Source organism: Bombina bombina, chromosome 6 (assembly GCF_027579735.1).
Source record: "Bombina bombina isolate aBomBom1 chromosome 6, aBomBom1.pri, whole genome shotgun sequence".
Lineage (NCBI taxonomy): Eukaryota > Metazoa > Chordata > Amphibia > Anura > Bombinatoridae > Bombina > Bombina bombina.
In genome coordinates, this window is record NC_069504.1 from 482112552 (window position 1) to 482135044 (window position 22493).

A 22493-nucleotide genomic window follows, 5' to 3' on the forward strand; every position below is an offset into this window, starting at 1 on the left:
CCAAATATTCAACTTATTTTGTGACAAACACTAGTAATAATATCTTTCTTAATGAATTTGTATTGATCTTTTTCTTTTAGGAGGCCAAATATGTAAAGTGAAATTATATATAAAACATTATTTTTTTATTTTATCAGGACTGTTCTTCAGAGTGGTTCTGAACTTCCAGTCCTGGAACTTCTAAAGCCAGTAAACCTCCTGGTTTCTGTAAAGAGAAATCTTGCTGCTTCTTGGTATCCACAGATCCCCGCCATGCAAATTGTTGGAGACTTAAAACCCATGCAGGTGTAGTATAATTCTTTAAATTTGATCTTGAGTTGGTAGGCACTTTAGCTAATCAATACTTATTATATCTATTGTATGTATTTTAAAATGAAAAAATATTTTTAGCTTGCCTTAAGCCAAGAAGACCTAACTATCCTGATGAGTGTCCTTTTTGAAAACCTTTCTGAGTTGCCTTCTTTGCCAAGTGAAAAACAGCCCCCTGAAGTGTTTGAGAAGGTGAAGAAGACAACAGTTCAGAGTGACTCAAAAGAGATAAAAGGTAGAAAAACAATACATATAAATTGATGACCAGACACATTTTTTTAAAGTTTATTTTCTCTACTTTTTTTAAAGGATAAATGTACTTTGTTTCTCATCATGATGGTGATTATCCCATTATCTGTATTATGCTGAAATCACTTCTACATAGTCTATTTTGCCTTATCTTTAAATGGACATAAAACACATTGTAATTGCAATATTTTTTAGTAGTAGTGTAATAAATTAACATATAGGCTAAATATGAAAACATTTGGAATGCATTAACACATTGTTTGCTGAATTTTTTTTAAGTGGCTAAACTCTCTCTCACCACTACATAATTGTAGCAGCTAATCCAGACTAGTTACTTGAGTAGACAAGGCTTGCAATTTTTATTTCTTTCATAATGATGATTAGAGTCCACAAGCCATTACTCCTGGCCACTAGGAGGAGGCAAAGATTCCCGAAACTCTGAGTACTTAATCCCTCCCACTTCTATGGTATGTTAGTCTTATCTTTCCCTCCCAGGAGGAAGGGGAAGAATTGACGTGCTGCAGATTCTTTGTTGAGAGGGGTTCTCAGACTGATGTGAGGCCAATTTTTCCCCTTAGCTGCATCTGAAAAGACAGAGGGGAGATTGGAGTATTGGGTAGAGCAGAGTTAGTTTCAGTGGCTTCTTTTTTGATCTACAAGCTACCCAGATATTTTTGCAAAGATCCAGAGATCCTGTGGCGGAGTTTGTCGATGCTCTAGCACTTCCCTGGTCAATTATTTTTTCCTCCATCTGTTCAACTGCCAAGAGTGTTAGCTCAGATCTAACAAGAGTTTTTAAGTATTTGTTTGTTTCGGCTTGGCCACACAGACTTTGGTGCGTAGATCTGGTTCAGATATCCAGTTCTACTCTGTGGTGTCTTTTGCTACTTCTTGACCTGCTGTCAGGTTTTACAAAAGAGGATCTATATGTAGAGAGAAATGTACTGAATTTTTAAACTTTGATGCAAGTTAGTATAATGTAGCAGAAGTAGGTAACCATAAATAACTTTACTTATGGATGTTCTACAATTTGCAACCTTTTTATACAGGACAGTAATTCTTAAGTAGAATACTTATATACATAAGAGTTTATTCCCTGATTACATATATGTATATTAGAATATAACTCTGATATCTCAAAAAGAGTGAAAAAATTAATGAGACAGATTAAATGAACAATGGTTCTCAACAATTTTGAGGCAGGTGAGTAAAATTGAAAATATATATAGAAAAAATGTTTCTTTCATGTAATTAGCAAGAGTCCATGAGCTAGTGACGTATGGGATATACATTCCTACCAGGAGGGGCAAAGTTTCCCAAACCTCAAAATGCCTACAAATACACCCCTCACCACACCCACAATTCAGTTTTACAAACTTTGCCTCCGATGGAGGTGGTGAAGTAAGTTTGTGCTAGATTCTACGTTGATATGCGCTCCGCAGCAAGTTGGAGCCCGGTTTTCCTCTCAGCGTGCAGTGAATGTCAGAGGGATGTGAGGAGAGTATTGCCTATTTGAATGCAGTGATCTCCTTCTAAGGGGTCTATTTCATAGGTTCTCTGTTATCGGTCGTAGAGATTCATCTCTTACCTCCCTTTTCAGATCGACGATATACTCTTATATATACCATTACCTCTGCTGATTCTCGTTTCAGTACTGGTTTGGCTATCTGCTATATGTAGATGAGTGTCCTGGGGTAAGTAAGTCTTATTTTCTGTGACACTCCTAGCTATGGTTGGGCACTTTGTTTATAAAGTTCTAAATATATGTATTCAAACATTTATTTGCCTTGACTCAGAATGTTCAACTTTCCTTATTTTCAGACAGTCAGTTTCATATTTGGGATAATGCATTTTAATTTAACATTTTTCTTACCTTAAAATTTGACTTTTTCCCTGTGGGCTGTTAGGCTCGCGGGGGCTGAAAATGCTTCATTTTATTGCGTCATTCTTGGCGCGGACTTTTTTGGCGCAAAATTCTATTTCCGTTTCCGGCGTCATACGTGTCGCCGGAAGTTGCGTCATTTTTTGACGTTATTTTGCGCCAAAAATGTCGGCGTTCCAGATGTGGCGTCATTTTTGGCGCCAAAAAGCATTTAGGTGCCAAATAATGTGGGCGTCTTATTTGGCGCGAAAAAATATGGGCGTCACTTTTGTCTCCACATTATTTAAGTCTCATTTTTTATTGCTTCTGGTTGCTAGAAGCTTGTTCTTTGGCATTTTTTCCCATTCCTGAAACTGTCATTTAAGGAATTTGATCAATTTTGCTTTATATATGTTGTTTTTTCTCTTACATATTGCAAGATGTCTCACGTTGCATCTGAGTCAGAAGATACTACAGGAAAATCGCTGTCAAGTGCTGAATCTACCAAAGCTAAGTGTATCTGCTGTAAACTTTTGGTAGCTATTCCTCCAGCTGTTGTTTGTATTGATTGTCATGACAAACTTGTTAAAGCAGATAATATTTCCTTTAGTAAAGTACCATTGCCTGTTGCAGTTCCTTCAACATCTAAGGTGCAGAATGTTCCTGATAATATAAGAGATTTTGTTTCTGAATCCATAAAGAAGGCTATGTCTGTTATTTCTCCTTCTAGTAAACGGAAAAAATCTTTTAAAACTTCTCTCCCTACAGATGAATTTTTAACTGAACATCATCATTCTGATTCTGATGATTCCTCTGGTTCAGAGGATTCTGTCTCAGAGGTTGATGCTGATAAATCTTCATATTTATTTAAAATGGAATTTATTCGTTCTTTACTTAAAGAAGTACTAATTGCTTTAGAAATAGAGGATTCTGGTCCTCTTGATACTAATTCTAAACGTTTAGATAAGGTATTTAAAGCTCCTGTGGTTATTCCAGAAGTTTTTCCTGTTCCTAATGCTATTTCTGCAGTAATTTCCAAAGAATGGGATAATTTGGGTAATTCATTTACTCCTTCTAAACGTTTTAAGCAATTATATCCTGTGCCGTCTGACAGATTAGAATTTTGGGACAAGATCCCTAAAGTTGATGGGGCTATTTCTACCCTTGCTAAACGTACTACTATTCCTACGTCAGATGGTACTTCGTTTAAGGATCCTCTAGATAGGAAAATTGAGTCCTTTCTAAGAAAAGCTTATCTGTGTTCAGGTAATCTTCTTAGACCTGCTATATCTTTGGCTGATGTTGCTGCAGCTTCAACTTTTTGGTTGGAAACTTTAGCGCAACAAGTAACACATCGTGATTCTCATGATATTATTATTCTTCTTCAGCATGCTAATAATTTTATCTGTGATGCCATTTTTGATATTATCAGAGTTGATGTCAGGTTTATGTCTCTAGCTATTTTAGCTAGAAGAGCTTTATGGCTTAAAACTTGGAATGCTGATATGGCTTCTAAATCAACTTTACTTTCCATTTCTTTCCAGGGTAACAAATTATTTGGTTCTCAGTTGGTTTCCATTATTTCAACTGTTACTGGTGGGAAAGGAACTTTTTTACCACAGGATAAAAAATCTAAAGGTAAAAACAGGGCTAATAATCGTTTTCGTTCCTTTCGTTTCAACAAAGAACAAAAGCCTGATCCTTCATCCTCAGGAGCAGTTTCAGTTTGGAGACCATCTCCAGTCTGGAATAAATCCAAGCCAGCTAGAAAGGCAAAGCCTGCTTCTAAGTCCACATGAAGGTGCGGCCCTCATTCCAGCTCAGCTGGTAGGGGGCAGGTTACGTTTTTTCAAGGAAATTTGGATCAATTCTGTTCACAATCTTTGGATTCAGAGCATTGTTTCAGAAGGGTACAGAATTGGTTTCAAGTTGAGACCTCCTGCAAAGAGATTTTTTCTTTCCCGTGTCCCAGTAAATCCAGTAAAAGCTCAAGCATTTCTGAAATGTGTTTCAGATCTAGAGTTGACTGGAGTAATTATGCCAGTTCCAGTTCCGGAACAGGGGATGGGGTTTTATTCAAATCTCTTCATTGTACCAAAGAAGGAGAATTCTTTCAGACCAGTTCTGGATCTAAAAATATTGAATCGTTATGTAAGGATACCAACGTTCAAGATGGTAACTGTAAGGACTATCTTACCTTTTGTTCAGCAAGGGAATTATATGTCCACAATAGATTTACAGGATGCATATCTGCATATTCCGATTCATCCAGATCATTATCAGTTCCTGAGATTCTCGTTTCTGGACAAGCATTACCAGTTTGTGGCTCTGCCGTTTGGCCTAGCTACAGCTCCAAGAATTTTTACAAAGGTTCTCGGTGCCCTGCTGTCTGTAATCAGAGAACAGGGTATTGTGGTATTTCCTTATTTGGACGATATCTTGGTACTTGCTCAGTCTTTACATTTAGCAGAATCTCATACGAATCGACTTGTGTTGTTTCTTCAAGATCATGGTTGGAGGATCAATTTACCAAAAAGTTCTTTGATTCCTCAGACAAGGGTAACCTTTCTGGGTTTCCAGATGGATTCAGTGTCCATGACTCTGTCTTTAACAGACAAGAGACGTCTAAAGTTGATTACAGCTTGTCGAAACCTTCAGTCACAATCATTCCCTTCGGTAGCCTTATGCATGGAAATTCTAGGTCTTATGACTGCTGCATCGGACGCGATCCCCTTTGCTCGTTTTCACATGCGACCTCTTCAGCTCTGTATGCTGAAGCAATGGTGCAAGGATTACACGAAGATATCTCAATTAATATCTTTAAAACCGATTGTTCGACACTCTCTAACATGGTGGACAGATCACCATCGTTTAATTCAGGGGGCTTCTTTTGTGCTTCCGACCTGGACTGTAATTTCAACAGATGCAAGTCTCACAGGTTGGAGAGCTGTGTGGGGATCTCTGACGGCACAAGGAGTTTGGGAATCTCAGGAGGTGAGATTACCGATCAATATTTTGGAACTCCGTGCAATTTTCAGAGCTCTTCAGTTTTGGCCTCTTCTGAAGAGAGAATCGTTCATTTGTTTTCAGACAGACAATGTCACAACTGTGGCATACATCAATCATCAAGGAGGGACTCACAGTCCTCTGGCTATGAAAGAAGTATCTCGAATTTTGGTTTGGGCGGAATCCAGCTCCTGTCTAATCTCTGCGGTTCATATCCCAGGTGTAGACAATTGGGAAGCGGATTATCTCAGTCGCCAAACGTTGCATCCGGGCGAATGGTCTCTTCACCCAGAGGTATTTCTTCAGATTGTTCAAATGTGGGAACTTCCAGAAATAGATCTGATGGCGTCCCATCTAAACAAGAAACTTCCCAGGTATCTGTCCAGATCCCGGGATCCTCAGGCGGAGGCAGTGGATGCATTATCACTTCCTTGGAAGTATCATCTTGCCTATATCTTTCCGCCTCTAGTTCTTCTTCCAAGAGTAATCTCCAAGATTCTGAAGGAATGCTCGTTTGTTCTGCTGGTAGCTCCGGCATGGCCTCACAGGTTTTGGTATGCGGATCTTGTCCGGATGGCCTCTTGCCAACCGTGGACTCTTCCGTTAAGACCAGACCTTCTGTCACAAGGTCCTTTTTTCCATCAGGATCTGAAATCCTTAAATTTAAAGGTATGGAGATTGAACGCTTGATTCTTGGTCAAAGAGGTTTCTCTGACTCTGTGATTAATACTATGTTACAGGCTCGTAAATCTGTATCTCGAGAGATATATTATAGAGTCTGGAAGACTTATATTTCTTGGTGTCTTTCTCATCATTTTTCCTGGCATTCTTTTAGAATACCGTGAATTTTACAGTTCCTTCAGGATGGTTTAGATAAGGGTTTGTCCGCAAGTTCTTTGAAAGGACAAATCTCTGCTCTTTCTGTTCTTTTTCACAGAAAGATTGCTATTCTTCCTGATATTCATTGTTTTGTACAAGCTTTGGTTCGTATAAAACCTGTCATTAAGTCAATTTCTCCTCCTTGGAGTTTGAATTTGGTTCTGGGAGCTCTTCAAGCTCCTCCGTTTGAACCTATGCATTCATTGGACATTAAATTACTTTCTTGGAAAGTTTTGTTCCTTTTGGCCATCTCTTCTGCCAGAAGAGTTTCTGAATTATCTGCTCTTTCTTGTGAGTCTCCTTTTCTGATTTTTCATCAGGATAAGGCGGTGTTGCGAACTTCTTTTGAATTTTTACCTAAAGTTGTGAATTCCTACAATATTAGTAGAGAAATTGTGGTTCCTTCATTATGTCCTAATCCTAAGAATTCTAAGGAGAAATCGTTGCATTCTTTGGATGTTGTTAGAGCTTTGAAATATTATGTTGAAGCTACGAAATCTTTTCGTAAGACTTCTAGTCTATTTGTTATCTTTTCCGGTTCTAGAAAAGGCCAGAAAGCTTCTGCCATTTCTTTGGCATCTTGGTTGAAATCTTTAATTCATCTTGCCTATGTTGAGTCGGGTAAAACTCCGCCTCAGAGAATTACAGCTCATTCTACTAGGTCAGTTTCTACTTCCTGGGCGTTTAGGAATGAAGCTTCGGTTGACCAGATCTGCAAAGCAGCGACTTGGTCCTCTTTGCATACTTTTACTAAATTCTACCATTTTGATGTATTTTCTTCTTCTGAAGCAGTTTTTGGTAGAAAAGTACTTCAGGCAGCGGTTTCAGTTTGAATCTTCTGCTTATGTTTTTCGTTAAACTTTATTTTGGGTGTGGATTATTTTCAGCAGGAATTGGCTGTCTTTATTTTATCCCTCCCTCTCTAGTGACTCTTGTGTGGAAAGATCCACATCTTGGGTAGTCATTATCCCATACGTCACTAGCTCATGGACTCTTGCTAATTACATGAAAGAAAACATAATTTATGTAAGAACTTACCTGATAAATTCATTTCTTTCATATTAGCAAGAGTCCATGAGGCCCGCCCTTTTTTTGTGGTGGTTATGATTTTGTATAAAGCACAATTATTCCAATTCCTTATTTTATATGCTTTCGCACTTTTTTATCACCCCACTTCTTGGCTATTCGTTAAACTGAATTGTGGGTGTGGTGAGGGGTGTATTTGTAGGCATTTTGAGGTTTGGGAAACTTTGCCCCTCCTGGTAGGAATGTATATCCCATACGTCACTAGCTCATGGACTCTTGCTAATATGAAAGAAATGAATTTATCAGGTAAGTTCTTACATAAATTATGTTTTTGTTTTTATAACATTATCATTTTTAAACAAACAGCTTACAATTGTATGGAATATTTTAACCTGTATCTGAGCATACAGACTGTGAAGGAATTAGGCAGTTCAGTAAGAGAAGAGGTTAATAATCTCATCTGACATATGCTGTTTGCTTACTTGTTAGAGAGGAGATTTCTGTAGTAACGAGATCTGCAGGCAAACTAAGACACGACGGTCAGTAACTGCAGCTGCTCCAGAAAGTCTGCTGTGAATAAAAGATTTATCTTTAACCTGAGAGAGGAGGTGAACGGCACTGCAAGCTGAGTCTCAGAGATGTCGACTTGGTAGAAGTGAGGCTGTGACGTCACTGAGTCTCAGAGATGATGTCGGCTTGGTAGAAGTGAGGCTGTGACGTCACACAGACACGGAGACAAACATAAAGCAAAGTCTCCTAATAGAACAAAAAGTTCAGATCGTTAAACAAATAATTACAATCTTCGGAGAGGAGTAGTAGTTCAACAGGGAATTCCAGGAAACAATGAGCTGTATAAAAAAAAGCATAAATTCCAGAAATCGTCAGGAGAGCTAAGAATCTGTGATGGGAACAAATTTCCAAGAAATTTGGGAAGGAAACCCTGTGTCTATTTAAAGGCACAGAGGGTCATGGATAATTACTGTTCTTAAAGGAATAGTTAATGAGACCTGCTATCTCAAGGTTCCTACCATCATCTAGATCTTGAGTCTCTCAATTTAAAGACTTGGTGTTTGAATTCCTAATTGTTTTGTTTCGGTCCTGTTCATTACATTTGAAATAGAGAATTGTAGATACCAATTACTTTGGTCACTTTTACTTAGTTCACAGAAAATTGTGCGTTTTCATAAAAAAGTGGAAAAATACCAATACTTTCGGCAACATCTTTATGACTTAGCTCTCAGAAAAAGTATATAACCATCCACTCCTGTGGTATAAGGAGTAAGCAGATCCGTATATAAAATGTATTAAAACTTAAAAACAAAGGATATAGTACACAGGGGTGAAATGATACTAATTTGCAATCAAGCAGGGTTCACAGCTATCATTTGCATGTGAACTCAAAGTCCCGTCTGACATCTGAGTTTTATAGAACTTTACTATTTGGCTTAATTTTCTTTCATGTAATTGGCAAGAGTCCATTAGCTAGTGAGGTATGGGATATACAATCCTACCAGGAGGGGGCAAAGTCTCCCAAACCTCAATTGCCTATAAATACACCTCCCACCACACCCACAACTCAATTTTACAAACTTTGCCTCCTATGGAGGTGGTAAAGTAAGTTTGTGCTTGATTTTTATGATTTCTTCTATGATAAGCGCTTCTAAGCATTCTGAAGCCCAATTCCTCTCAGAGTACAGTGTTTGTCAGAGGGATGTGAAGAGAGTATCGCCTATTGATTTTATGGTTTCTCTCACAGGAAATCTTTTCAAGGGTTCTCTGTTATCGGTCATAGAGATTCATCTCCTACCTCCCTTTTTCAGATTCACGATATACTGTTATATACCATTACCTCTGCTGATAGTTTTCAGTACTGGTTTGGCTATCTGCTATATGTGGATGGGTGTCTTTCGGCAAGTATGTATCATGATTTAAGACACTCTCAGCTATGGTTTGGCGCTTTATGTATTAATATAAAGTTTTAAATATATGTATTTTACTTATATTTGCCATGAGTCAGGTCTATATGTATTTCCCTTTGCAGTCTAAACAGTTTCAGTATAGGAATCATGTTTGGAAAGTTTATTTAAACTTTTTTCTTACCTGGGGTTCAGCCTTTTTTTAAATTTGACTTTTTTTTCAAATCTAGGCTCGCAAGGGGGCGCAAAATGCAGTTTTTTTATTGCGTCATTCTTGTCGCAAATTTTTTTGGCGTGAAGATGCGCATTTGATGGCGCAAATGCTGTAATTTCCTGCGTCTCTGTTAACGCTAGTTGTTTTGGTGCGAAATTGCGTTTGTTATGACGTGAGTTGTGTCATATCCTGGTGTTAGTTTTGCGCCAAAAAATGTTTTACTTCTTTTTGCGTAATGCGTAATTTTTGGCGCCAAATTTTAGTTATTTTACCCCTCTCCCTCTATTGCTCGCTGTTTTCATGAACTTTGAAAGCTATTTTGCTTGCTTTTTTATTTCATTTTTTAAAAAAATAAAAAAAATACTATCTCTTGTTTTTCTCTACTGAAACTTTTACATTGTGGAAATTTATGGCTAGATCATGAGTCTTGCGTTAGCCTTAAAAAGCAGCGTTGAGAGGTCCCAACGCTGCTTTTTAACGCCCGCTGGTATTACGAGTCAGGCAGGTACAGGTGTACCGCTCACTTTCCTTCCACGACTCGAGGCTACCGCAAATCCCCTTACGTCAATTGCGTATCCTATCTTTTTAATGGGATTTGCATAAAGCTGGTATTACGAGTCTTGGAAGAAGTGAGCGGTACACCCTCTCCTGTCAAGACTCCTACCGCATTTAAAAGTCAGTAGTTAAGAGTTTTGTGGGCTAACGCCGGAACATAAAGCTCTTAACTAAAGTGCTAAAAAGTACACTAACACCCATAAACTACCTATTAACCCCTAAACCGAGCCCCCCCCCCACATCGCAAACACTAAACTAAAAAATTTTTAACCCCCACTTTAATAAATGTATTAACCCCTAGACCGCAGCACTCCTGCCTCGCAAACACTAGTTAAATTTTATTAACCCCTAAACTGCCGTCCCTAACATCGCCGACACCTACCTACATTTATTAACCCCTAATCTGCCGACCCCAACGTCGCCGCTACTATATTAACTGTATTAACCCCTAAACCTAAGTCTAACCCTAACCTTAACCCCCCTTAACTTAAATATAAATTAAATAAATATAAATAAAATTACTATCATTAACTACATTATTCCTATTTAAAACTAAATACTTACCTATAAAATAAACCCTAAGCTAGCTACAATATAACTAATAGTTACATAATAGCTATCTTAGGATTTATTTTTATTTTACAGGCAACTTTGTATTTATTTTAACTAGGTACAATAGTTATTAAATAGTTATTAACTATTTTATAACTACCTAGCTAAAATAAGTACAAAATTACCTGTAAAATAAATCCTAACCTAAGTTACAATTACAACTAACACTACACTATCATTAAACTAGCTACCTAACATACCTACAATTAATTACAATTAAATTAAATAAACTAAATTACGAAAAAAAACCCACTAAATTACAGAAAATAAAAAAAGAATTACAAGAATTTTAAACTAATTACACCTAATCTAATCCCCCTAATAAAATAAAAAAGCCCCCCAAAATAATAAAATTCTCTACCCTATACTAAATTACAAATAACCCTTAAAAGGGCCTTTTGCGGGGCAAAGTAATCTGCTCTTTCACCTGTAAAAAAAAATACAATACCCCCCCAACATTAAAATCCACCACCCACACACCCAACTACCTAATTGTAGGTAGTTTAGGTAATTAGTTTAATGATAGTGTAGTGTTAGGTGTAATTGAAACTTAGGTTAGGATTTATTTTACAGGTAATTTTGTACTTATTTTAGCTAGGTAGTTATTAAATATGTAATAACTATTGTACCTAGTTAAAATAAATACAAAGTTGCCTGTAAAATAAATATAAACCCTAAGCTAGATACAATGTAACTATTAGTTATATTTTAGCTATCTTAGGGTTTATTTTATAGATAAGTATTTAGTTTTAAATAGGATTAATTTATTTAATTATGTTAAACTTATTTTGTTTAATTTAAATTATATTTAAATTAGGGGGGTTAGACTTAGGTTTAGACTTAAATTTAGGGGTTAATAAATTTATTATAGTGGCGGCGACGTTGGGGTCGGAAGATTAGGGGTTAATAAATTTAATATAGTTGCGGCGACGTTGGGAGGGGCAGATTAGGGGTTTATAACTATAATGTAGGTGTCGGCGATGTTGGGGGCAGCAGATTAGGGGTTCATAGGTATAATGTAGGTGGCAGCGCTGTCCAAAGCGGCAGATTAGCGGTTAACAAGATAATATAGGTGGCAACGATGTAGGGGGCAGCAGATTAGGGGTTAATAAGTGTAAGATTAGGGGTGTTTAGACTCGGGGTTCATGTTAGGGTGTTAGGTGCAGACGTAAATTTTCTTTCCCCATAGGAAACAATGGGGCTGCTTTTTTGCAGGTGTTAGGTTTTTTTTCAGCCAGCTCAGCCCCATTGTTTCCTATGGGGAAATTGTGCACGAGCACGTTTTGCCAGCTTACCACTGACTTAAGCAGCGCTGGTATTGAGGTGAGATGTGGAGCTAAATTTTGCTCAACGCTCACTTTTCTGAGGCTAACGCCAGCTTGCAGAAAACTCGTAATACCAGCGTTGTCTTAAGTGAGCGGTAAGAAAAAAAGGAGCCTTAGCAACGCACAGCCTTACCGACAAAACTCGTGATCTAGCCGTTAATATTTTGCCTAATGTTACTTTTCTTTTTCTATTACATTTTGCGAAATGTCTCATTCTGATCCTGACTCTGATGTTGCTGTAGAAACTATGATGCAGTGGAACACAATTCTACAAAGCTAAATGTGTTCTTTTCATTATTAAGTTGTTATTTCTTCAGCTCAATTATGTGGCATGTATTTTTCATGTTTTATGCTAGCAATGTTTCTACATGTACAATGACATTTACTGTTTTTTACATATTCAGTTCATGTACTTGATTTCATCTGCAAACATCACATGTTGTTGCTTATATTATAAAAGGTTATAACTGCTATTATGCCGTTAAGTAAACTTACAAGGTCTTTTCAAAATTAAGATTGAATTAATTTTGTTCTGACCGACAGCATACTTAAGATTATTCTACTGATGAAGGTTTCTTTGGCTCAAAGGATCCCGTATCAGACAGTTTGTTAAAAATTCTCCTTATTTTTCATTTGAACATTTTTTGTTCTTTGTTAAGGAAATGTTATTTATAGCTTTTAGGAGTCTAATCCTCCTATTAACTATTGGCTAGATTACAAGTTTTGCAGTATGAGTGAAAAAGCAGCGTTAAGGCTCATAACGCTGCTTTTTCACTACCGCTGATATTACGAGCCTTGCAGGTTTAGGGGCACCGCACACTTTTTTTGGCCGTACCGCAAATTAACTTACGCAATTTACGTAAAGTCTTTTTTCAATGGGACTTCCATAGCGCCAATATTACAAACTTTTTCTTGGAGGCCAAAAAGTGAGCGGTATAGCCGTACCGCAAGATTCGTAACGCATTCTAAAGTCAGTAGTTATGAGTTTTACACTACAAAGCCGTAGCATAAAACTCATAGCTAAAGTGTTAAAAAGCACACTAACATCCATAAACTACCTATTAACCCCTAAACTGAGGCCCTTCCGCATCGCAAACACTAAAATAAAATTATTAACCCCTAATCTGCCGCTCCGGACATCAGCACCACTAGAATAAATATGTTAACCCCTAAAACGCTGCACTCCCACCTCGCAAACACTAGTTAAATATTATTAAAACCTAATCTTCCGCCCCGTCGCCGCCACTATACTAAACTTATTAACCCCTAAACCTAAGTCTAACCCTAACACCCCCTAACTTAAATATAAAATAAATCTAAATAAAACCTACTATAATTACCTAAATAATTCCTATTTAAAACTAAATACCTGTAAAATAAACCCAAGCTAGCTACAATATAACTTATAGTTACATTGTAGCTAGCTTAGGGTTTATTTTTATTTTACAGGCAAGTTTGTATTTTTTTTAACTTGTTAGAATAGTTACTAAATAGTTATTAACTATTTACTAACTACCTAGCTAAAATAAATACAAATTTACCTGTAAAATAAAACCTAACCTGAGTTACACTAACACCTAACCTTACACTCCAATTAAATAAATTATCTAAATTAAATAGAATTATATAAATTACAACAACAAAAAACACTAAATTATACAAAATAAAAAAATAAATTAACAGATATTTAAACTAATTACACCTAATCTAATAGTCCTATCAAAATAAAAAAGCCCCCCAAAATACCCCCCCCCCCCAGCCTAAACTAAACTACCAATAGCCCTTAAAAGGGCCTTTTGCTGGGCATTGCCCCAAAGAAATCACCTCTTTTACCTATTAAAAAAAATATACAAACAACCCCCAACAGTAAAACCCACCACCCACACAACCAAACCCCACAAATAAAAACCTAAATAAAAAAAACTAAGCTCCCCATTGCCCTGAAAATGGCATTTGTATTGGCATTGCTCTTAAAAGGGCATTTAGCTCTTTTTCAGCCCAAAAGCCCTAATCTAGAACTAAAACCCACCCAATAAACCCTTAAAAAAAAACTAACACTAACCCCCGAAGATCCACTTAGTTTTGGAGACCGGACATCCATCCTCAACGAAACCGGGAGAAGTCCTCAGCGAAGCGGCAAGAAGTCTTCATCCAGACGGCATCTTCTATCTTCATCCATCCTGCGCGGAGCGGCTCCATCATCAAGACATCCGGCACGGAGCATCCTCTTCTTTCGATGGCGACTAAAGAATGAAGGTTCCTTTAAGGGACATCATCCAAGATGGCGTCCCTTGAATTCCGATTGGCTGATAGAATTCTATTTAATTAAAGGTGAAAAAATCATATTGGTTGATGCAATCAGCCATTAGGATTGAGCTTCAATCCTATTGGCTCATCCAATCAGCCAATAGGATTGAGCTTGCATTCTATTGGCTGTTCCATTTCTATATTAATTATATTGTAGCTATTTTAGGGTTTATTTTATAGGTAAATATTTAGTTTTAAATAGTAATTATTTAGGTAATGATAGTCATTTTTATTTAGATTTATTTTAATTATATTTAAGTTAGGGGCTGTTAGGGTTAGACCTAGGTTTAGGGGTTAATAACTTTAGTATAGTGGTGGCGACGTTGGGGGTGGCAGATTAGGGGTTAATAACTAATGTAGGTTGCGGCGATGTTAGGGGCAGCAGATTAGGGGTTAATAATATTTAACTAGTGTTTGCGATGCGGGAGTGCGGCGGTTTTGGGGTTAATATGTTTATTATAGTGGCGACGATGTCCAGAGCGGCAGATTAGGGGTTAATAAGTATAATATAGGTGTCGGCGGTGTTGGGAGCGGCAGATTAGGGGTTAATAAGTGTAAGATTAGGGGTGTTTAGACTTGGGATTCATGTTAGGGTGTTAGGTGTAAAAATAAAATTTGTTTCCCCATAAAAATCAATGGGGCTGCGTTACGGAGCTTTACGCTGCTTTATTGCAGGTGTTAGACTTTTTTTTCAGCCGGCTTTCCCCATTGTTGTCTATGGGGAAATGGTGCACGAGCACGTACAACCAGCTCACCGCTGACTTAAGCAGCGCTGGTATTGGAGTGCGGTATGGAGCACAATTTTGCTCTACGCTCACTTCTTGCCTGATAACGCCGGGTTTATGAAAACCTGTAATACCAGCGCTGTAGGGAAGTGAGTGGTGACAATAACGTGCAAGTTGGCACCGCACCCCTCATACCGCAAAACTCGTAATCTAGCCGTATGTTAATAATCCTTTTCAAATCTAGATTTTAACATTTTTGCTCTTGAGGTCTTTTCCTATTCTGTAGCTCTGTAGCAACCTGAGGGTTGCAGGTTTGATTCCCGGCAAGGTCCATTCAGTGTTTCATCCTTCGAGGTCAAATAATGAGCAGCATCTTGAGTCCCTTAGAGGATTTAACTTACCTAAGAGTTTTGTGATTCCTCAAAGAAGAGATCTCTTTTTGCTTTGCATACTGAATCAATGATACAGGGATTGTTTTTAGATATCACAGTTGATATTTTTAAATCCTAACACTCTACTCTCTCTGTTTTGGTGATTAGTCTATCATCGTTTTATTCATGGGGCCTCCTTTTGTTCGTCCTTCCTGGACTGTATTCTTAATGGATGCAAGTCTTACAGGTTGGGGAGCTGTCTCAGGGTCTCTGACAGCACAAGGGGTTTGGAAACTTCAAGAGGCAAGGTTTCCAATCGATATTTTAGAACTCTGTGCTATTTTTCAGAGCTCTTTCAGGCTTGCCCTCTTTTAGGAGAGAACTTTTTCATTTTTTGCTTTCAGACAGAAAATATCACAACTGTGGCAAATGTCAATCAACAAATAGAGACTCGTAGTTCCTTATGCAATTTAGAAGTATGTTGAATACGTTCTTATATGGAATTCATCTCCTGTCTATTTTGTACGATTTTTTATCTCCTGTTTAGACATTTGGGAGGTGGATTATCTCAGCCGTCAGTCTTTACATCCAGGAGAGTGGTATCTCTATACAGATGTGTTTTCTCAATTTCCCAGGTACCTTTTCAGGTTCAGGGATCCTCAGGCAGAAATGGTGTCTTGGTTTTGCAACCTGTCTTCATCTTTCCACCTCTGTTTTTTTTCTTCCAATGGTAATTTCCAAGATCATATTGGAACACACTCATGTGTTTCTGATGGCATCAGCATGACCTCACAGGTTTGGTATGTGGATCTTGTTCAGATGTCCAAGTTGCCATCCTTGGCGCTTTCTCTTTGGCCAGCCCTCTTGTTTTAGGGGCTATTTTTCCATCGAGATCTCAAATGACTAATTTGATGGTATGGAAATTGATTAGTGTTTAGTCATAGAGGTTTCTCTGACTCAGTTTTTATCACTATGTTGCAGGCTTATAAGTCTGTTTCAAGGAACATGTATTATCAGGTTTGGAAAACCTATATTTTATGGTGTTCTCATAAATTCTTTTTGCATTTTTTTAGAATTCCTAGGATTTTACAGTTTTTTTCAGGATAGTTTGGATAAGTTTGTCTGCAAATTTTTTGAAGGGACAAATTTCTGTTCTTTCTGTTTTATTTTCTAGAAAGATTGTTTAAACTTCACTGTTTTGTTCAGGCTTTGGTTGGTATCAAGCCTGTTCATTTATTAATTTCTCCTTTTTGGAGTCTTATTTTGTTAAAATATTTGGCAGGCTCTTCTCTTTTGATCCTATATTTTCTTTGAAGATTATCTATTTTCTTGGAAAGTGTTGTTTCTTTTGACTATCTCTTCTGCTACAAGAGTTTCTGATTTGTCAGCTCTCTCTTGTGTGTCTCCGTATCTGATTTTTTTTCATCTAGATAAGTTGTTTTGTGGACTTCTTTTGTTCCCAAGGTTGTGATTTTGAACAACATTAGTAGATACATTGTTGTTCCTTATTTGTGTCCTAATCCTAAAGAATTCTTTGAGAGTTCTTTACATCCTTTGGATGTGGTAAGAGCTTTATAATTCTATATCGAGGTTTGGGAAACTTTGCCCCCTCCTGGTAAGAATGTATATCCCATACGTCACTAGCTCATGGACTCTTGCCAATATTTAAGAAATTCATTTATCAGGTAAGTTCTTACATAAATTATGTTTTTATGTTCCCCTTATTCTTCCATTAACTGATATTTTGAACTATATCCTTTATTACTGTGCATAGTGTTTTAGACACACAGTACATTTGAATCTGACAATTCCTCTTATGACGATCAGACACAGAGGACCCTCTCCCTGAAACCGTGGAAGAGCATGTTTATTTTCATTTTAATCTTAATAACATATTAATGCTCTTTTGTGGGAAGTCTTAACTGCTTTGGACTTAGATGAGCCTCCTGCTTTGGACAAACAGCCTGTTAAAAGAATTTATTAATTATTTAAGGCAACTCCCAAACAGCTTCTTACTTTCCCTGTTCCGGTTTTTGCTATAATTTCTAAAGAATGGAACAAAACAGGTGTTTCTATTGTTCCTAAAGCGGATGGGGCAATTTCCACTTATGCTAGACAGCCTGCCATTCCTTTAAAGGAGAGTATATTTTTTTTTCTGGAGGCGTGGAGAAGATCTGTTCAGGATCATTGAATATTGGACATAATTTTTCAAGGGTAGGCTTTAAGTCATAGTAACATAGTAGATGGGGTTGAAAAAAAAAGACAGAAGTCCATAGAGTTCAACCTATACAAATCGTATTATACTTACAAAAAAGCCCCAGATGATCTTAGATTAATCACATTAAAAATGTGACCCATTTAACACAAGCAATCATATCTCTGAATTCTGGTTTTAGACAGAAATATATCTAAACCACTTTTAAATTTATATAAGGTATTGGTATTTACTACCTACTTTCACAATTTGATTGCTCTTACAGTGAAAAAACATTTACGTTGCAGGAGATTAAATTTCCTTTCCTCCAGCCTTAAATTGTGACCTCTTGTCACAAACAATTTTTTGGAATAAACAGAGCTTCTACCATCTCTGTATATGAGCCTTGTATATATTTATATAAAGTAATGATGTCACCTGTAAGCGCCTTTTTTCTAGAGAAAACAGACCCAGTTTGGCTAACCTCTCCTCATGGCTTAAATTCTCAATTTCCCTTATTAACTTTGTGGGCCTTCTCTGACCTTTTTCTAAGTCTGCAATGTCTTTTTTTTTATATCGGTCCCCAGAACTGCACTCCATACGCAAGGTGAGATCTTACCAGGGATTTATATAGTGACAAAATTATGCTTTCCTCCCTTGCATCATTGCCTCTTTTAATACATACTAGTATCTTATTAGCCTTAGAAGCCGCCGTCTAGTCCAGGGGTCAAGTCGAGCCGGAATGCATGGGATCAGAGTTCCTGCATTATTTTTGCAGGAGGAACTAAGTTCCCCCTGGAAAGAGAAAAGAAACACTTCAGTAAACACTGCTGCTGGTGGTGGAAAGAGCTGGAGCACATTCTGGTTAGAGGCATTGTGTGGTCCTCTAGTAATGGGCAGTAACACTTTATACAATACACTAAATGCAAGCCTGTCAGTGGTCCTGCTGTATGATCACCCTGCACTGTGTGTAACACATGGTGATTACATTTCTGTATGGCTTGCTCTGGGGTTATTTAGCTCCCCTCAGCGGAAATATGTCTAATGCACCTTAAAGGGATAGTAAAGTCCAAATTAAACTTTCATATTTCTTTCATGTAATTAGCAAGAGTCCATGAGCTAGTGACGTATGGGATATACATTCCTACCAGGAGGGGCAAAGTTTCCCAAACCTCAAAATGCCTATAAATACACCCCTCACCACACCCACAATTCAGTTTTTACAAACTTTGCCTCCGATGGAGGTGGTGAAGTAAGTTTGTGCTAGATTCTACGTTGATATGCGCTCCGCAGCAAGTTGGAGCCCGGTTTTCCTCTCAGCGTGCAGTGAATGTCAGAGGGATGTGAGGAGTATTGCCTATTTGAATACAGTGATCTCCTTCTAAGGGGTCTATTTCATAGGTTCTCTGTTATCGGTCGTAGAGATTCATCTCTTACCTCCCTTTTCAGATCGACGATATACTCTTATATATACCATTACCTCTGCTGATTCTCGTTTCAGTACTGGTTTGGCTATCTACTATATGTAGACGAGTGTCCTGGGGTAAGTAAGTCTTATTTTCTGTGACACTCCTAGCTATGGTTGGGCACTTTGTTTATAAAGTTCTAAATATATGTATTCAAACATTTATTTGCCTTGACTCAGAATGTTCAACTTTCCTTATTTTCAGACAGTCAGTTTCATATTTGGGATAATGCATTTTAACATTTTTCTTACCTTAAAATTTGACTTTTTCCCTGTGGGCTGTTAGGCTCGCGGGGGCTGAAAATGCTTCATTTTATTGCGTCATTCTTGGCGCGGACTTTTTTGGCGCAAAAATTCTATTTCCGTTTCCGGCGTCATACGTGTCGCCGGAAGTTGCGTCATTTTTTGACGTTATTTTGCGCCAAAAATGTCGGCGTTCCAGATGTGGCGTCATTTTTGGCGCCAAAAAGCATTTAGGCGCCAAATAATGTGGGCGTCTTATTTGGCGCGAAAAAATATGGGCGTCACTTTTGTCTCCACATTATTTAAGTCTCATTTTTTATTGCTTCTGGTTGCTAGAAGCTTGTTCTTTGGCATTTTTTCCCATTCCTGAAACTGTCATTTAAGGAATTTGATCAATTTTGCTTTATATATATGTTGTTTTTTCTCTTACATATTGCAAGATGTCTCACGTTGCATCTGAGTCAGAAGATACTACAGGAAAATCGCTGTCAAGTGCTGAATCTACCAAAGCTAAGTGTATCTGCTGTAAACTTTTGGTAGCCTATTTCTCCAGCTGTTGTTTGTATTGATTGTCATGACAAACTTGTTAAAGCAGATAATATTTCCTTTAGTAAAGTACCATTGCCTGTTGCAGTTCCTTCAACATCTAAGGTGCAGAATGTTCCTGATAATATAAGAGATTTTGTTTCTGAATCCATAAAGAAGGCTATGTCTGTTATTTCTCCTTCTAGTAAACGTAAAAATTTTTTTAAAACTTCTCTCCCTACAGATGAATTTTTAACTGAACATCATCATTCTGATTCTGATGATTCCTCTGGTTCAGAGGATTCTGTCTCAGAGGTTGATGCTGATAAATCTTCATATTTATTTAAAATGGAATTTATTCGTTCTTTACTTAAAGAAGTCCTAATTGCTTTAGAAATAGAGGATTCTGGTCCTCTTGATACTAAATCTAAACGTTTAAATAAGGTTTTTAAATCTCCTGTAGTTATTCCAGAAGTTTTTCCTGTCCCTGATGCTATTTCTGCAGTAATTTCCAAAGAATGGGATAATTTGGGTAATTCATTTACTCCTTCTAAACGTTTTAAGCAATTATATCCTGTGCCGTCTGACAGACTAGAATTTTGGGACAAGATCCCTAAAGTTGATGGGGCTATTTCTTTCATGTAATTAACAAGAGTCCATGAGCTAGTGACGTATGGGATATACATTCCTACCAGGAGGGGCAAAGTTTCCCAAACCTTAAAATGCCTATAAATACACCCCTCACCACACCCACAAATCAGTTTGACAAACTTTGCCTCCAAGGGAGGTGGTGAAGTAAGTTTGTGCTAGATTCTACGTTGATATGCGCTCCGCAGCAAGTTGGAGCCCGGTTTTCCTCTCAGCGTGCAGTGAATGTCAGAGGGATGTGAAGAGAGTATTGCCTATTGAATGCAGTGATCTCCTTCTACGGGGTCTATTTCATAAGGTTCTCTGTTATCGGTCGTAGAGATTCATCTCTTACCTCCCTTTTCAGATCGACGATATACTCTTATATTTACCATTTCCTCTACTGATTCTCGTTTCAGTACTGGTTTGGCTTTCTACAAACATGTAGATGAGTGTCCTGGGGTAAGTAAGTCTTATTTTCTGTGACACTCTAAGCTATGGTTGGGCACTTTATTTATAAAGTTCTAAATATATGTATTCAAACATTTATTTGCCTTGACTCAGAATGTTCAACTTTCCTTATTTCCAGACAGTCAGTTTCATATTTGGGATTATGCATTGAATTATCATATTTTTTCTTACCTCAAAAATTTGACTTTTTTCCCTGTGGGCTGTTAGGCTCGCGGGGGCTGAAAATGCTTCATTTTATTGCGTCATTCTTGGCGCGGACTTTTTTGGCGCAAAAATTCTTTTCCGTTTCCGGCGTCATACGTGTCGCCGGAAGTTGCGTCATTTTTTTGACGTTATTTTGCGTCAAAGATGTCGGCGTTCCGGATGTGGCGTCATTTTTGTCTCCACATTATTTAAGTCTCATTATTTATTGCTTCTGGTTGCTAGAAGCTTGTTCACTGGCATTTTTTTCCCATTCCTGAAACTGTCATTTAAGGAATTTGATCAATTTTGCTTTATATGTTGTTTTTTTCTTTTACATATTGCAAGATGTTCCACGTTGCAACTGAGTCAGAAGATACTACAGGAAAATCACTGCACAGTGCTGGAGCTACCAAGCTAAGTCTGCTATAAACTTTTGGTATCTGTTTTCTCCAGCTGTTATTTGTATTGCATGTCATGTCAAACTTATTAATGCAGATAAAATTTCCTTTAGTACTGTTACATTACCTGTTGCTGTCCGTCAACATCTAATTTTCAGAGTGTTCCTGATAAACATAAGAGATTTTATTTTTTAAAATCCATTAAGAAGGCTATGTCTGTTATTTCTCCTTCTAGTATACATAAAAGTCTTTTAAAACTTCTCTTTTTTTCAGATGAATTTTTAAATGAACATCATCATTCTGATACTGATAATGGTTCTTCTGGTTCAGAGGTTTCTGTCTCAGAGGTTGATGCTGATAAATCTTTGTATTTGTTCAAGATGGAATTTATTCGTTCTTTACTTAAAGAAGTGTTATTTGCATTAGAAATAGAGGATTCTGGTCCTCTTGATACTAAATGTAAACGTTTAAATAAGGTTTTTAAATCTCCTGTAGTTATTCCAGAAGTGTTTTATCTCCCTGATGCTATTTCTGAAGTAATTTCCAGGGAATGGAATAATTTGGGTAATTTATTTACTCCTTCTAGACGTTTAAGCAAATTATATCCTGTGCCATCTGACAGATTAGAGTTTTTTGGGACAAAAATCCCTAAGGTTATGGGGCTGTCTCGGCTGTCTCTACTCCTGCTAATGTATTACTATTCCTATGGCAGATAGTACTTCATTTAAGGATCCTTTAGATAGGAAAATTGAATCTTTTCTAAGAAAAGCTTACTTATGTTCAGGTAATCTTCTTAGACCTGCTATATTTTTTAGCGGATGTTGCTGCAGCTTCAACTTTTTGGTTAGAAGCTTTAGCGCAACAAGTAACAGATCATAATTTTATAGCATTATTATTATTCTATAACATGCTAATAATTTTATTGGTGATACCATCTTTTGATATCATTAGAGTTGATGTCAGGTATATGTCTCTAGCTATTTTAGCTAGAAAAGCTTTATGGATTAAACTTGGAATGCTGACATGTCTTCT

The 22493-nt window shown here is 37.3% G+C and overlaps 1 protein-coding gene across 1 annotated transcript in view; it reads left to right on the forward strand.

The window, feature by feature from the left end:
* Positions 1 to 22493, forward strand: part of VPS13C (vacuolar protein sorting 13 homolog C) — a 1402311-nt gene that overhangs the window by 664162 nt on the left and 715656 nt on the right. The window contains 2 exon segments of the mRNA XM_053719302.1: positions 138 to 285; positions 391 to 544. Of these exon segments, the coding sequence (XP_053575277.1) occupies positions 138 to 285; positions 391 to 544 (302 nt within the window).